Consider the following 17,601-nt stretch of genomic DNA (forward strand, 5'->3'; position numbering starts at 1 on the left):
AATAGCTGTTCTCCGCGGTAGGATATAGGGAGACAATTATTTGAATAACTGTGTACAGAGTCCATGGGCGCACAGACAGCACCACCCAGGCCCACCTGCAGAGCCAGGTCAGACTTCCCAGAGAAGGAAACCTGTTTTAGGAGCTGGATGTCTGTAGGAGTATCCCAGAAGTCAAGGGTGTGGGAAGCAAGGAGCATGCTTCAGAGCAGCCTGTAGGCAGTAGCACACCAGCCCCCAGTGCTTGTCTGGGTATCAGTGCCCAGCAATGAGACACTTGGGATTCTGGTCTGCACCCCTCAGTGAATGTCATGCCTTGTGCCAAAATAGAGAACCTCAGGGTGGGGGAGAAGATACAGCAGCCTACTGTGATGATAAAAAAGGTGAGCGTGTGAGAGAAAGAATAGGGTTGTCTCACTTGTCATTTCTAGCCTTAGAGCTTCATGGGTCAATCTCGCCAAACATTTATCTCCCCCAGACTTGGCGCTACATAATCAGGACTGGTTGCCTGAATGTATTTTATCCCTCTCTTACCTCATCTACCTGTGTTTTCACAGACGTCCCGCCAAGCTGACGCTCATGTGAGGTCCTCCTGGAAGTGAGGTCAGACGGTCCTGAAGACTGAGCAGGCAGCCGGCAGCCTGGGTACTTTGGCGTGAACTCTAATGGACCAGGTGTTTGAGATCCTGAGGAAATTAGCCCTGGCTGAGTCTCAGCATTTCTTGGCAGGATCCACTGAGAAGAAAGAAGACGAAGACATGAAGAGGAAGAGGGTGCAGCTGCGAGAACGCCTCAGTGTCCGGGACCGTCCTCATGGTCATCTCCTTGTTCCCATTTTTCTCTTTGCATAGAATCGCTTTGCTCACCCTTGCTACTCTGCAGCAGTAGAACTTTGTGGTGCATGGCTGCCGGCCTCTCGTGCCTCCATTTCTCCATCTGTAACGTGGGAATGACTGCAGTCCCGGGTGCATAACTTGTTGAGAGGAAATGAGATCATCTGCAGAAACTGCTTCACACCAAATGCTTGCGTGGGGGAGCCGTCAGCTTTGGTGCTGATGCCCCTGGGTGCTAGTCTGTCTAGAGGCAAAGGCACTTATGCTGATCAGGAGTCTGAGCACCTGCTCTCCTGGATTTTTACACTCTTATTGCTCTTTCCCCAGGGACTTGAAATTAGTGGCTTCTCCCTAGCTCTTAAAATCACTCACTTTGTAGGGTCTGCTGAGCCCAAGCTTTGGAAGGGGAAGTTTAGCTGCTAGTGAGTCAGAGAAATACTATCTTTGGTTTTGCTCACATCCTTTTAAGTGACTTCTGGCTTTCAAACTCTCCAGGTGGGTTTAGATGAGTTAGCGCTTCCCTAAAGCTTTCCTTAGATTTCCTCCAATGTGGTGGGGAATAGGCAGGCCCCTTTCCACTGGAGTCCAGAATAGACTAGCTGGGAAATTAGTCTTATCCCCATAGATAGTCATTTTGACTCAACTCTATAGGGGACAATTTGAATGAGAGGAACTTGTAATTCTGCAGGTTATGCGCTTTGTACTATTTCTTTTCCTTTGCTCTCGCAATTGTTGATACTACTGGTGTGACAATGAGGAATACACTTTCTTGTGACATCTCTTTCCTAATGGACTATGAAAACTTTTAGTGCTATTTCACTTCTGCAAGGGTCATACTTTACTCTTCAATTTATTTGCAAGATCCTTGGTGAATTCTTTGCTCCTCTGAGAGTACGTTGTAGGATTTCATGTTCTTGGTAGATTCTAGAAAAACACTAGAATTTTCTTAAGTCCCTTAGCTAGGTCTTATCCTCAGGGGTTTTGTTTCTTTTTATATAGGCCTAGTTGGTTTACACAATATTGGACGGACATGCTGCCTTAATACCCTGATTCAAGTACTCATTATGAACATGCGTTTCACCAAGATATTGAAGAGGTAAGAGTATTATTTAGACTGATATGCATATATATGATTTAACATTTTAAAATATTTAGTTATTCACAGCAACTTGGACTTTCATATTTTATTGTATTATTTTTATTTTGCAACCATGGTTTGTAGCATTTCTCATCTAGATGCACACCTCTTAAGATGTCTGTTACACCACCATCCCCACCAAAGCTCCCATAATCCTCTGCCATATTCCTCTGGACCCCCTCCCAGACTTGACCTCTGTTTTCCACCCTTCCCCTCAGGTAGCTTCAGTTTTCACTGTCAAATTTCAGGGTTGGTGTTGGTTTAGTTTTTCTGTTCCTTTGTTTTGTTTCTCCATATTCCACATATGAATACAATCATCCATTATTTGTCTTTCTCCTTCTGACTTATTTCACTTAGCATGATCACCTCCAGTTCCATTCATGTTGTCACAAATGGGAACATTTCATCTTTTTAATAGCTGAGTAGTATTCCACTGTGTATATACACCACATCTTCTTAATCCACTCATCTGTCTTTGGGCACTTAGGTTGTTTCCATATTTGACTAATGCAGATGGTGCTGCGGTGAACATGGGAGTGCATCTGTTCCTTCAGATTAGTGTTTCTTTTCCAATTTGTATTCCCTTTATATCCTTCTCTTACCTAATTGCTCCAGCTAGGATGTGTTGAATAGTAGCATTGAAAGTGGACATCCTTGTCAAATTGGACTCTTAGAAATCTTCTTCCTAAATTTGCCTGAGAAAAGCTTCTGTTCTGTGCAATGTGGACTACATATCATAATCACCTAATACATTTAAATAATATAAGTGCCTGGTCCCACCCCCTAAGTATTTTTTTTTTCAGTTGGTCTGGGGTGAGGCCCAGCTATTGGTACTTTTTAAGCAACACCCCAGTTGCTTTTAAAGTACAGCTATATTTGAGAGTCACTGATTTGGTTAAAAAGAATTTGGGGGCCTATCACGGTGGCACAGCGGTTGAGCGCTGGGCTGCGAAGCTGCCCACAACCTCTGCAGCACCAGTTCGATCTCTGGCCGCGCCCGCTGCTCCCCTCAGCCGTGTGTTTTGTCATTCTGCCTGTTCTGCTCCCCCTCTGGCTCTGGTGAATTCTCTCACCCTCCCGCAATTCTGACCATACCCAGAACTTGTATAAATAAATAAATAAATCTTTAAAAAAAAAAAAAGAATTTGGGACTAGAACAATGTTGAAGAAAATAATGAGTGTCTCTGTTGATTTTTCTCAAACAAAACGTATACACACATAAAGTATATTCCGTGTATACGTGACATGTATTTATGCCTTCTTTTCTTCCCCACGTGCTCTCCTTTCTCCCTTGCATTGGCAGAGACAATTGAGAGAGGCTCAAATACATTCCTATCCCTTCACCTTGCCCTTTGCTCCCAGGATGTAGGTCAGAATCTGGCCTTTCCCTCTGGAATGCTTCGGGTTGGTCATTTTGCTGTGGACCCAGGACCTAGTGCCCTTCACATTAGTGTGATTGTTGGGCAGGGTCAGGTGGGGGTGAGGCAGCAGTTGTGCCAAGCACCCCCTGCAGAGAGTACTCTATAACCAATTTGCTAACTTGGTGGCCCTCAGCCGTGTCTGCACATTTCAATCATCTGGGAAACTTAAAAATTCTGACTGCACCCCACACCCCCCCCCCAGAAATTCTGATTCAGTAAGTCTACAGAGTATTTAACATGAATTTTTTTTTTAAGTTCCCCAAGTGATTCCAATATATACCTAGCACTGAGGCTCATGGGGGTAAGGAGAGTCACGGCTGTTCTTTTTTTGGCAGGATAACAGTGCCACGGGAAGCAGAAGAACAAAAGCGGAGTGTCCCCGTCCAGCTGCTCTTGCTGATGGAGAAGATGCAGGACAGCAGGCAGAAAGCCGTGCGGCCCATGGAACTGGCCTACTGTCTCCATAAGCGTGATGTGCTGTGTAAGGCTGGGAAGCGAGTCCCCACCTCGCCAGGGTTAGCAAGGGAGTAGAAAGAAATGGAGCCTTCACACACTGTTAATGGGAAACAGCACCTGTGGAAAACAACATAGAACTTCCTCGAAATACTAAAATGGATCTACTCTATGATCCAGAAATTTCACTCTTTTGTATCTACCTGAAGAATTAAAAAACACCTGTTTAAAGGGGTGTATGCACTCTGATGTCACTGCAGCACTGTTTACAATAGCTAAGTTGTGGAAACAACCTAAGTGCCTAATGACACATCTGTGGATTAAGTGTGTAATGGGTTAAGTAGAGGTGGCTTTTATACATCCACAGGGGAGTACTTCCTAGCTATAAAGGATGACTTGTCATTTGTGACAATACGGGTAGAGCTGGAAGATACTGTGCTGAGTGAAATCGGGCAGAATTAGAAAGACAGATACCACATGTTTTTACTCATAAGTGGAGTATAGAAACAAACAAGGAAACAGACCAACGTAAACAAACAAAACAGCATCATAGGAATGGACTGTGGAGTTGAGGCTACCAGAGGGGAGTTGGAAGTGGGGGGTGAAGAGGCTCGGGGCCAGTGGTCTAAGGTGGAGGATGATCGGTGCTGCTGTAGTGGGCAGGTGTGGTCACCTGCATCTGCAGAGGAGCAAACCTAAATCATGGATAGTTTGTGAACCCAGGTTACATTGGTAAAAAATGTAATGTGGAAACACTTCCCCCTTTATTGATATTCTATATTTGGTGAGACATTGTTTTCATAATTTCATTATATTGAAATGGGTTTCTTTAATTCTTTGAATACAGATTAATCTAATGCCTTTGTCTACTGAGGCTAAAATCTGACTGTTCTCAGTAACAGTTTCCATTGATTTTTTTTTTCCTAATATGTGTGGGCCATACTTCTATTTCCTTGTGCATCTTGTGGGGTTGTTTTTTTTTTTTTTAATTTTTTGTATATTTCTTGTATTTATTTATTAAGATTTATTTATTCATACAAGCACCAGGGTACAGGCCAGAGGTGTGGGAGAGTGAGAGAATTCACCAGAGAGCAGGACAGGCAGAAGGACCGAAATACACTGCTGAGGGGAGCAGCGGGCAAGACAGGAGAGGTCTGCAGCACCATGTGGGAACCTCCCCGGCCGGCTGGGAATCGAACCAGTGCTGCAGAGGCTGTAGACAGCTTCACAGCACTGTGCTCAGCCCCGCTGCACCACTGCGGAGGTCTTGTAGGTTTTTTTTTTTTTTAATAAACATTTCAGGTACTATTGTATGGCAGTGCTAGAAATTAGAACCCCCCAGTAGTGTATGTTGTTGTGTTGTTTTCACTGTTGCTATTTGCTTAGTGATTTTCCTGGACTAATCCTCTAAAACCTACATTCCCTGCTGTGTGTGGCCAGTGAGTCACTGTCCCATAGCTCAGAGTTAACTACCACTCGCTTTGAATGAGTAAGATTTCCAGTCTTTGCTGAGGGGCTCATGTGCCTTCGGGGGGCTCATGTTCAAAGCTCAGGCAGTTTATGGCACTTTGTCTTCATTTCTTTTTTTATTTTTCTTATTTTTTTCACTTTGTCTTCATTTCTTTTTTTTTTTAAAGATTTATTTATTTATACAAGAGCTGGGGTAGAGGCCTGAGGCATGGGAGGGTGAGAGGATTCACCAGAGACAGTGGGGAACAGAACAGGCAGAGCTACTGAAATAGGCTGCTGAGGGGAGCAGCGGGTGAGACAGGAGAGGTCTGCCACGCCATGTGGGTAGCTCCCTGGCAGGCCGGAAATCGAACCTGAGCTGCAGAGGCTGCAGACAGCTTCACAGCACTGTGCTCAACCCGCTGCGCCACGAGGGAGGCCCTGTCTTGATTTCTTGTTTGCATAGGACCTCAGAATCAGCCAGCTATGAGAGACTGGAGCCCTCTGAGTTCTTACAAGGGCAAGGAAATAGCCTTCTATTAATAGATCCCCAGTAATAGGTCAGTTTTTAAAAGGCCCCTATAGACTTCCAATTCCCCAGAACTTTCTTTGAAGTTTTTAGCAATACTCTTTTGCCCCAGCTGGTATTGCAACCTTAGATAATGATGCTATCAAACAATTGCCACTGATTGCTTTCCACAAATGCCCTGGGGTGGAGTTTTAAGATCTGAGTTAGGTCAAACAAAAACCCCTTCCTTCAAACGGGGCTTTCTCTTGGAGCATTAAGGTAGGTGAAATAATGAAAAGCCTTGTTTTTTTTAAAGATTTATTTATTTATACATATAAGAACTGGGGTACAAGCCAGAGGTGTGGGGGGGGTGGGTGAGAGGGTTCACCAGAGACAGAGCAGAACAGGCAGACTGACTGAAATACACTGCTGAGGGGAGCAGTGGGCGAGACAGGAGAGGTCTGCTGCGCCATGTGGGTTGCTCCCTAGCTGGCCGGGGATAGAACTTGTGCTGCAGAGGCTGCGGATAGCTTCACAGTGCTGTGCTTAACCCCTTGCACCACCAGTGAGCCCCGAAAATGCTTTTTTGAAGAGCACTAATCCTAGTCTGCACCACTGCAGAGCTAAGAAGAAAGAATTGAAAATCAGCCTAAAAGGAAAGGCCTCTACTCCTTCTCTTCTTATTAAGGTTGTTTAGTATTTTTCATTCTGAAATAAACACTCCTAAGATCTTGGTAAACGTTAGGTTTATTTTTAGTGTTCTGAAAAAAAATTGACATTGACAGTTTTTGCCAGCACTTTCATTTCTTTTATAATACACCATGGAATGTTACTCAGCAATCAAAAAAGATAAACACATGCAATTTGCAGCCACATGGATGAAGCTGGAAGGGATCATGCTCAGCCAAATAAGGCAGAAAGAAAACGAAAAATACCAGATGGTCTCACTCATAGCAGGAATTTAGAAAACCTAAATAAGGGACCAGGAAAAAGACTATAATAAAGAAAAAATCAAAATCAACAAGCAACTATAAACCAGAGACACACTCCAGGGGAGGGGGGTGGATTAGGGTCAAAATAAGGGGGGGGTGCAATTATATGGGGAATATAACCAAAATTAAAATGCATACATTGTGCAAAAACGAAAAATGATGTAAGAAATTTTATAAAATAAAATATATTAAAAGTAAACAAAATAAACAAATAAATAAAAGAGTGGCTTTATGGAGACTCGATGCCACCATTCTAGGTGCCGTCTCACCTTTCTTTAGTTTCCACAGCAGTTTATACTCCTTAGCGAATTTTTCTTATTCTTCTTTGAATTATGACTATATAGGTACTTGTCTTCTATTCGAATATTTGTTTCTTGGTGACAGGGACTTCCTCCAGCATGTGCAATACCTTGCATATAGCAGGTTTAAGTAAATTATGGGTTGGGCAACTATCACTGTATGTCTTAGATGAGAGGGGCCTCTTGGTTCTGCTATGGTCACATGAGGCCAAATGTCTCAAAGTAGCAGGGTGATCTGACTTCCGCATGTCCAGGGTTGGCTCTGTGGCAGGCAGCCTTCTAAATTCCCTGGAGACAAAACAGTGCAATCTAGCCCACTTGTCTTTAAGTTTTAGGATTGTTATCTTAGAATTCAAGTGCGTTAATCCACTCAACTAATCATAATGTTCACCTATTATGTGCCAGGTATTGTGCTGTTGTGTCAATAAGGGGTTCAGGCTGGCAGTGTCTTTGCATCCATGGATCTTATAGTTTAGAGAACAGATAGGCCAAATGAAAAATAAGGCAAACAGGGCCTCCCTGGTGGCACAGCAGGTTGAGCGCTGCACTGTGAAGCTATCTGCAGCCTCTGCAGCGTGGGTTCGAATTCCGGCCGGCCAGGGAGATTCCCACATGATGGGGCAGACCTCTCCTGTCTCACCCGCTGCTCCCCTCAGCGGTGTCCTTGGTCCATCTGCCTGTTCTGCTCCCTGCTCTCTGTGGTGGATTCTCTCACCCTCCCGCACCTCTGTCTTGTACCCCAGCTCTAGTATAAATAAATAAATCTTTCAGAAAAATAAGGCAAACAAAGTGAAGCCCCAAAATTGTAAGTACAAATTATGCTAATATCATGAAGGTAATAAAATGGCTTTGATATAGTAGATGTGAATATTTATTTAATCCTTTGACAATAATCACTTCAATGTCTTTGCCTTTTGGCAGACACCTGTTGTTTTATAAAATACTCCTCACTGTGTTTTTCATTTTCTTTGGCTTCCTGGATTTCCCTTGAATAATACTTCCCCCCCACTCCCTGGCAAATACTTATTTTCTTAATGCAATACAAAAGTATTTTGTTTACTCACCCCCCAAATTATTTTTATTGAGGTGACCTAGGTTTACATCTTTGTATCTGCTCTGGGGGTGATAGGTTCCAGCCTCTCCAAATGGATACTTGCACACTCTGCCCACCACTGGTACTTTAAATTCATTTATACTTCTCACATTTATACTTCTCACCTTTAACCTTACATTTTCTTGTATAACATATGTAGCATTCACTACTTAATTCCTGCCCAAGCCAGCATCATCTAACATTTCCTGTTTTCCTAGACACCTTTGGGGAAAACCTGGTTCAAATATGAGTACGAGGAAACTGCTCGATATTTAGGGGAGTGAAAGAGGAAAATGCATAAAAGAGACAGAGAAGTGAATGGTCGTAGGGGTCCAGTTAGAGAATTGGACTAGGGGAGAATCCATTCTGACTAATGGTTTTATCTTGGAAGTCAGTAGGGTGGGTGGCAAATTAGAGGACAGAAAACTTATGTGCAGTGGGATCAGATTTTAAGTTTTAAGAAGAGTTCTCAGAAATCATTATCAAGCTTCTTTTTCATTTACTGAGCATTTAACATGGAACAGCCTGAAAAAGAGGGACGGCTGTGAAAGGGGGGGGGGGGTATTCGTTGTGCATCCTGGTAGTCAGGGCAGAGGGCGTGAGATGTGTCCCCGGTGGCCTCACTTATTGGGCTGTAACTTTTCTCTTTGGCCAGTGTCTGTCCAGCATGATGCTGCTGAACTCTACCTTACAGTCTTGAACCTAATTAAGGAGCAAATCACGGATGCAGACCTGGTAAGATCCTAAAATCAGAGACTCAGAAACTTAAGGTGCTGCTCACTTGACTCATCCAACTATCTTTAATACAATGTGCAGAGAGGAGTAAGATACAAAACGTACATAAAATCCTTATCACAATTCCCTAATTTTACAAGTGTTCCTATCTTGTACCTTATGAGTACCAGCCTTATCCGTGGCTGGTGTTTGTGGAGCTTCTGTCTCATGACTCCAACTTCTGGAAACTGGCCGGGTCTGGTTTATTTATGGCTTTGTTGTAGCACTTTCTTCCTCTCTCCTGCAGGTGGAAAGGCTGCAGAGTCTGTACAGGATCCGGATGAAGGAGTCCCTGATTTGCCTTGAGTGTGGCCTGGCAAGCAGCCAGTACAGTAACAGGCTCACTCTACCACTTTCTCTTTTCGATTTGGACTCAAAGCCTCTGAAAACACTGGTGAGGGATGCCTCTTGGTGACTTTCTTATTCCCATTCCACCCCCTGAGCAATGCTGCCCAGATTCCCTGGTTTCTTTAATCCACCCTTGGCTGAAAATTTTCAGTTCCTACTTCCCGTTTCCTTGCGTTGCTTCCTTAACAAATGCCCCTCCTGTTGTTTGCCCCCATCAGTGGGTACTTTTTGAAATCCTACTATGTGCCTCGCATTGTGTCAGACGCGAAGGGGACATGGAGGCCTCCAGAGAACTTGAGTCCCCACCTGCAGGGCGAGGGGTCTCTCGATGGGGAACTCATCCTGCTGTTGTCTTGTTCTGGCACAGGAGGATGCCCTGCGCTGTTTTTTCCAGCCCAAGAAGTTAGCAGGTGAAAGCAAGAGCTTCTGTGAGAACTGTGGAAGGAAGACCTTTAGGAAACAGGTACTCACATGGGTGTTTTCGAGCGGGTTCCTCAAGAGTCTTCACAGAGGCCCTGAGGAAACCTTGTGGTGGTTGGGGGAGGGGAGCGGCATCAGGGTCTTCCCTGGGATCCTGGGACTTCTGATTTCCAGAGTTGTGTAGACTCCGCAGCGCCAGGTGGGAGGAGACTTTGAAGGAAAAGAGAAGGCCCAAGAGCAACCGGAAGAGTCTTCGCTTAGGGTTAGCCGAGCTCCCTGCAGCAGCCTCTAACTCCCCTGGGTCCTGGCGCTGGTGCAGAGCCCAGGGGCTGCCATGCCTTCTCAGGCGAGCCCAGCAGATTCAGCACACGAAGAAAATACCACTGACGCTGGTATTTCTCCGACCCCTCTTCAAGTGCCTTCGGACTTCCTGTTGACAGTGATTTTACTTTTTCAGGTCTTCAAGTTGTCCCATCTGCCTGAGACCTTGACAATCCACCTTCTGCGGTTCTCCAACAAAAATTCAAAGACAGAAAAAGTCTGCCATTCACTGTATTTCCCCCAGAGCTTGGATTTAAATCAGGTCCTTCTGGATGAGCAAGATCTCTGTGATGTGGAGGAACAGGTGAGAGGCTCTAAACTTCCCTCCATCTTCCAGCTCATGAGACATCCTTGCGTGGTTCCTCCCCTCAGTTTTAAAACACTTGAAGTCCCACTCACCAGAGATGGTGTTTTTGGGTGTCTTGTCTGTGGCACTCTCTAATCTCAGACATCAAGTCCTCTGCTGACTCTGCCCAGGACACACAGAGGGAGGAAAACGCCACAGCCTCTGTGATGCAGAGACACAGTCATATATTCAAGGAACACTTACTTTTGTGTCCTTAAATCACCAGGCAGGGCCGTGGTCACCACATAACACCACCCCTTTGTTGTCGACACAAGTGCTAAAGCTTGCATTGATACGCGTGGGTCTCATAGTTCTGAGGGAAGGAACCAATACTTCAGGACCTTCCTTTTAAGTAAGATGTGTAGGGCCTCCCTGGTGGTGCAAGGGATAAGACAGAACCTAAAAAGCTGTCCGCAGCCTCTGCAGCATGAGTTTGATCCCCCGGCCAGGGAGCTACCCTCATAGTGCAGCAGACCTCTCCTGACTCGCCCACTGCTCCCCTCAGCAGTATATTTCAGTCAGTCTGCCTGTTCTGCTCCCCACTCTGTCTCTGGTGACTCCTCTCACCCCCTGCATCTCTAGCCTGTACCCCAGCTCTTGTATGCATAAATACATAAAATCTTTAAAAAAAAATACTCTGCATAGATCTTCAGCTAAAATAGAGAATAACTTGAATCCCCCCCTTTAGGTGACTTAACTTAACCTGCAGTGACTTCAGCCCTGTTCTTCCTCAATGATGCTGTTTGATGGTCTTAGGGTCATTATTCAGTTGTGTTGAGAGGAAGGACTAAAGTATCCCTGAGCGATGCGGAAATCCTTTTCACAATCCATCAACACTGTCTCTCCTGCCACTATTTCCTTTTCCTAGAGAATCACTTCTTATCTTGACTTTTTGTGTCATATCCCAAAAGGGCAGGTTTATTAGAAAACAAGGAAAGGAGAAGAAGACTTATACACAGACACGAGGTGCAGAAAGAGCTTCATTCAAAAGTATGGTCTGAGAAGCCTGCACAGGCAGAGGGGGCAGGCGTGGGGCGAGAGCTGCCTTTTCTTGACTTTCTACGGCTTAAGGAAGTAGAATGACTTGCTGCCAAATTTAATGGACACTTGCTCGTCTTTCTTTTATTTGAGCTCTTTGTGGTATTCTGTGTGACTTAGTCTACCCTCCTTCAAAATCAAATCTGTCTACCCATGCGTTCTCCCCCAGGGTGTCTTTCCTCATAGTCTGTCCCTTTTCTGACCCTCCTTTCTGTTGACATTTAGCCTTAATTCCATTCCTATTCTCCGATTTTTGAATGTCATCTTATTAATGCTCAGGGTTTCAATGATCACCTCAAACTGGAGACTTTCAAATCTATTTCTCCTGAGCTTTCTTTCTCTTGAGCTTCATATCAGTGCACTGGATGTCATCACACAGCTCCCACATCTTCTGGCCCAAACAGCTCTGTTCCACGTTCAACCCCATAGCCCTGATATCTCTCTCTCTCCCACCTGGAATCCATCCTTACAAGCACCTCTTCCTTGCTCTCCTCCCAACGTCCAGTCAGTTTGTTATTTGTTATTAACATTATTTGTTATTAATTTATTAATTGTTATTTCTCCTTAATTTGCGGTGTCTGCCTCCTCATTTCTACCTTCACTTTTACTTCCTCAATACTGTATAGCATCGGGGTTAAGAACTTGGACTTTGAAACCAAACAGGTCTATTCTATTTATAAGCTCTGGCCTTTGATAAAGTACCTTGCCTTCCTGAGTTCAGATTCCATCTCTGCAAAGTAGGATTTATACTGGTCATCTACCTTATAGGATTGTTGTGAATGTTGAATAAATTAATGTATGTAAAGATTTAGTCAAATGTATAGTGAATGCCAAAACCTAGTTCATTATTATGTTAATAATATCATTTTTGTAACTACGCTGATAGTGATGCTCTAGGCTGATTCCTTTCTTTATTGCATTATTATAATTTATCTCACTGGAATGGCACATATTAAAAAAACTAGCAACAACAAATGTTGGCGAGGAACAACATTTGTGAAAAAGGAACTCTCCTGCACTGTTGGTGGGAGTGCAAACTGGTCCAACCACTATGGAGAGCTGTGTGGAGATTTCTGGACCTACTAAAGATAGAGCTTCCATATGATCCAGCAATTCCACTCCTAGGTATTTACCCAAAGGACACAGAAACATCCATTCCAAAGAGCACCTGCACCCCTATGTTTATAGCAGCACTGTTTACAATAGCTAAGCTTTGGAAACAACCCAAATGCCCAAAAATAGATGACTGGATCAAGAAGATGTGGTACATATATACCATGGAATATTACTCAGCATTCAAAAAAGATAAACACATGCAATTTGCTGCAACATGGATGGTGCTGGAAGGGATCATGCTCAGCGAGATAAGTCAGAAAGAAAAAGAAAAATACTGGATGGTCTCACTCATAACAGGAATCTAGAAAACTTAAATAAGGGACCAGGAAAATGAATAACTATAAGAAAGAAAATATCAAAATCAACAAACAACTGTGAACCAGAGACACTGTGTGGGGGGTGGGGGGCAGGGAAAGGAGGGCTTGGGGTCAAAATAAGGGGGTTGCAATTGTATGGGGAATATAAAAATAAAATTTAAATTAAAAAAATCAATCTTAAAAATAAATAATTTATCTCACTGGAAAGTTTCTGTCTCATATGGATTCTCACCCAGTTTCCAGCCACATTACTTCAGTATGTTCGTCAAACACAAATCTGATGATGTGCTCTCTGCTTAAAACCTTCTGAGCTCTCCCCATCACTCAGGGGAAAAATCCTAATTCTTAATTTGATCTTTGTAGCTTCTTCTTTTGTGTTGTCCCAGCACCCTCTCTGACTTCCAGTTCCTCAATATACTCTGCTCCATTATGCTGCTGGGTTTTTGTAGTTTCTGTTTCCACATTCAAGGGGACTCCCTTCTTGTAACTGCCCTGTCACTCTTGTTCTTTCTTCAAAATCAATTCAAGCCTGTCAGCCCTGGGAAGCTTCCTTGGGTTCCTCAGCTGGTTGTTCCTTCTCCATTTCTTGGGCAAAAGTTGGGTGTTCTCAAATTAGCCTGTTAATATATCTGGTAGGGCCTCTCCTGGTGGCACAGCAGTTGAGCGCTAGGCTGCGAATCTCCCCGCAGCCTCTAGGGCGCCGGTTCGATCCCCGGCCGCCGGGCGAGGGTCCCACATGGCGCGCAGACCTCTCCTGCCGCGCCCACTGCTCCCCTCAGCAGTGTATTTCGTCAGTCGGCCTGTTGTGCTCCCTGCTCTCACTCTGGTGAGTTCTCTCACCCTCCCGTGCTTCTGACTGTACCCAGTGCTTGTATAAATAAATAAATAAATAAATAAATCTTTAAAATTATATATATATTTATATATATATATATATATATATATATATATCTGGTATAAGTCACAACATTAACTGGGAGATTCTTGAGGTCAAAAACTGTTCTGTAATTTCCTTGAACAAACCAGTGCCTGGCAAAGAGTAAGCAGTGAGTAAATGTGTGAGGAAATTGTAATTCCTTATTCTGGACGAGGGTGGGGAAGGTAGGGGCGAATGTTGTGTTACTTTGTGCCTCCCTCCTTCCAGCCCCAGGGACAGTATGAACTCTTCGCTGTGATCGCCCACGTGGGAATGGCTGACTTTGGTCATTACTGCGCCTATATTCGGAATTCTGCGGATGGGGAATGGTTCTGCTTCAACGACTCCAATGTTTGTTGGGTAAGGAACATTATTCAAAATTGTCTCTTGCTCCAGATTAGCCACTTCCAATAAATTCTGAGTACTTGATTGTCTAGGGTCTCAATGTGTCTCAAGACACATCATGAGCCTATTATCTGTGTGGAATACCTTTTGTGAGGTTTAAAGCCCTCTTTTTCATGGAGTCCCCATATAGTTTACAACTCTCTAACACTTACCCCAGGGTCTGGCAGTTTCGTGCTTATTGGGAAACTTATGGAAAACAGTTAGAAATAGCTAAGTTAGAGCTCTGGGCTAAATATAACTAAGTTTTAGCAGAGGGGACCAAAAGGAACTTCATATCCTATCTCTAGGTGATCCAGGTGTGGGGACTTTATAGGGGTGGGTTTGTCTGGAGCAGTGAGCAAGGACAAATTGTAGCATCCTATACTCTCTGGAAACCTAACAAGTGTCAATGGGTTGCTTCATTTCCTCCATTTGTGCACCTCCAGGTATCCTGGGAAGACATCCGTTGTACCTATGGAAATCAGTACTACCGCTGGTAAGAGAAATACCTGAGCAATGATTTGCTTACAAAAGGTTCTTATGGCTGTAGGAAACTCTCATGATTTAACTGCCACTTAGAGTTGTGTAACTCCCCAGTGACTAATGTTCCATGCTCATTCCACTGCACCATGCTTTTCTCACAATTTAGATCCTTTTTCTAATTATATTTACTATATCATCCTTCATTTTTGTACAATGTATGATTTCCCCATGAACTTCCCACCACCAGTTCACCTGTGCTCCATCACCATTGGCCCTTGTGCTCTCCCACCCCTGTCCTGATCCCTCTCCCTCTTCTTCCCCTACAGAATGTCTCTGGTCTATGGTTACCTGTTGATTTTGATTTTTACTTTATTATAGTTTTTTTTTCCTGATCCCTTATTTGGCTCCTCTATATTACTCCTATATATGAAACCATCTGATATTTTTCTTTTTCTTTCTGGCTTTTTTTCGCTGAGCATAATCCCTTCCAGCTCCATCCATGTTGTGAATGGCATGAGTTTATCCTTTTTGATTGCTGAGTAATATTCCAAGTGTATATACAATTTAGATTCTGCTAAAACTAAAGTATAAGTAGCTCCTCAAACATTGTATCCTATATCTTCCCTGCATGACTTGGCACGCGCAGTTCCTGGCCTCTATTGCTCTCTGAATTTATCATGGCGGCAAATGCCTACTCATGCTTTAACACTGCTCCTCATACCCTTTTCCTACTCTGTAAAGCCTCATTCATTCGCCAGGCAGGGAATCCTCATCTGCCCCATATTAAACATAGCTCACTTACAGCAAACACCACACTGCTTTGTAATCATTTTCTTACATGACTTTCTTTTACACTAGTTACTGAGCATCAGGGGCAGGGATCATTTTTTTCTTCTTTCTTGGTGTGGAACAGTGTCTTGCATTTAGTAAATATCATTAATATATTTAAAATTAAGAACTACAGAGGGGAAGCTGGAGAGAAAGGAGCTAAAGCAGAGACTAAGTTTCTCCAGCTGAGTTTCTGGGTTGGGGTGACATTGTATACCGGAGGTGACATTTAAAATGATTTCAGATGCAGAAGTAGGCCTGATCATTTGAAAAATAATGAATGAAGTACAGTTTGTTTTTTAAATATTCTTCCGGCCTTCAACTTTTCATCTTTCTCTTTGGTCCAAATATCTTCCATAGACACCACTTTCTGAGTATCAGCGATTCCAACATTATGTAGATCAGGGCTTGGCAAATTTTCTCTGTAAAGGGCCAGTGAATAAATATTTCAGGCTTTGTAGGTCATATTGTCTTTGATGCAGCCACTCAACTCTTTCCTTGAAACACAAAAGCAGTCACAGGTGATACACAAATGAATGAGTGTGACTGTGTTCCAATTAAATTTATTGGCAAAAATGGTCTGATTTGGCTCATGGACACTTTGTTGTTTGATTACATGTTCATTAACAGCAGCATAGCTGGCATTGTCACCAGACAAGGACAGAGGAAGATTTGCTCCAACAACTTGGACTTAAAATGAATCAATAATGTATCTTTGAACTATTTCTGCTATACTGTTATTTTCTTTTTTTGCCTTCTAGGCAAGAAACTGCATATATTCTGGTTTATATGAAGAACGAATCCTAATGGCTATACCTTCAACCTTCAGAGACTCAAAGTATAGATGTCTTTACTATTCCTGTATATGATGACTCTTTTAAGCAATTTTGCATCGAGAAGAAGCACCCTTTTCAAATTCATAATAACAATGGTCTATGATTTGCTTATGAAAAAGAAGGAAATCTTGTTTTTCTTTTGTGACAACATCGATAAACCTGGAGAACATAATGCTAAGAGATATACATCAGACAGGAAAATACTATCTGAACTCACTTATTTGTACAATCAAAAAATGCTGAACTTATAGAGAGCAGAATGGCACTTATCAGCGGCTGGATGGTGTTGAGACCATGGTCAAAGGGTGCAAACTGTCATTATGAGATAAATAGCATGTGGCTCTCATGAATAGTACTGTATTTGTGCACTTGAATTTTGCTAAGGGAGTAGATCCTACATATTCATACCACATGGAGAAAAAAGGAACTACTTGAAGTGCTGGATGTGTTAACTGACTTAGTTAAGGTGAACATTTCACAATGTATATGTGTATAAAATCATCACTCTGTGTACTTTGCATATAAATACAATTTCATTTGTCATTTATTCCTCAGTGTTTGCTAGAAAAAATGACTTGGAAAAATAATTATTATACTTGGAAAAATAATATTTAAAATCGCTTCAAATTCCCAGTCTTTAAAAAAAAAACAAGTTGTGGAAAAAAAACAAGTTGTAAAATAAACCTTATTTATAATCATAAATGATTGTCAAAATATTTATTGGTGACATGGGTCTTGATTAGTCAGAAAGGTCACTTTTGCCAGTGGACACCTGTCACATGGCTGAAGCAACATTCTGAGGGTGTCCTTCCATGCCAGGAGCCTATCTTTCAGTTGGGAGATTGTGCAGTCCAGGGACTGCTGATGCCAGACAAAACCAAAGGGTACCCAGAACCTCAAACTGTTATGGGGAAAAACCCAAGTTGCCCATTCTAAGGGTTTGGCCAACTGTACGTGCATAAAGGAGACTCTTACCGTGCTCAGTGATTTTGAATTGGTGAGAAGTACAAAGGCATAGAGAGACCATGTATATAGGAATACTACTCGGCCATCAAAAAGATAGACTCCTGCCATTCATGGCAGCATGGATAGAATTGGAGCAGACTCCCCTAAGCAAAATTAGTCAGAAGGAGAAAGACAAATGCCAGATGGCATCACTTATATGTGGACGATGGAAAGACAAAACAAATTGTCAGATAAATCCAAATGTTCAGAAAAATCTACACCTTGCACCGTGGCAAACACACCCAAAAGGGGGATCCTGTGCTCCTCTAATATGGACAATGAGGTG

The 17,601-nt window shown here is 43.0% G+C and overlaps 1 protein-coding gene across 1 annotated transcript; it reads left to right on the plus strand.

Annotated features, from left to right (window-relative positions):
• Positions 1-662: 662 nt before the first annotated feature.
• USP18 (ubiquitin specific peptidase 18) lies at positions 663-16,281 on the plus strand (the record flags this gene model as incomplete). Its single annotated transcript, XM_084254845.1, has 10 exons — positions 663-792; positions 1,830-1,926; positions 3,725-3,870; positions 8,839-8,918; positions 9,205-9,351; positions 9,673-9,768; positions 10,183-10,350; positions 14,008-14,139; positions 14,610-14,659; positions 16,236-16,281. 10 exons carry the CDS (start codon positions 663-665, stop codon positions 16,279-16,281), a joined length of 1,092 nt encoding a protein of 363 aa, XP_084110971.1.
• Positions 16,282-17,601: the final 1,320 nt, after the last annotated feature.

The sequence above is a fragment of the Talpa europaea genome, assembly GCF_964194135.1.
Source record: "Talpa europaea genome assembly, chromosome: 15".
NCBI classification, from domain to species: Eukaryota; Metazoa; Chordata; class Mammalia; order Eulipotyphla; family Talpidae; genus Talpa; species Talpa europaea.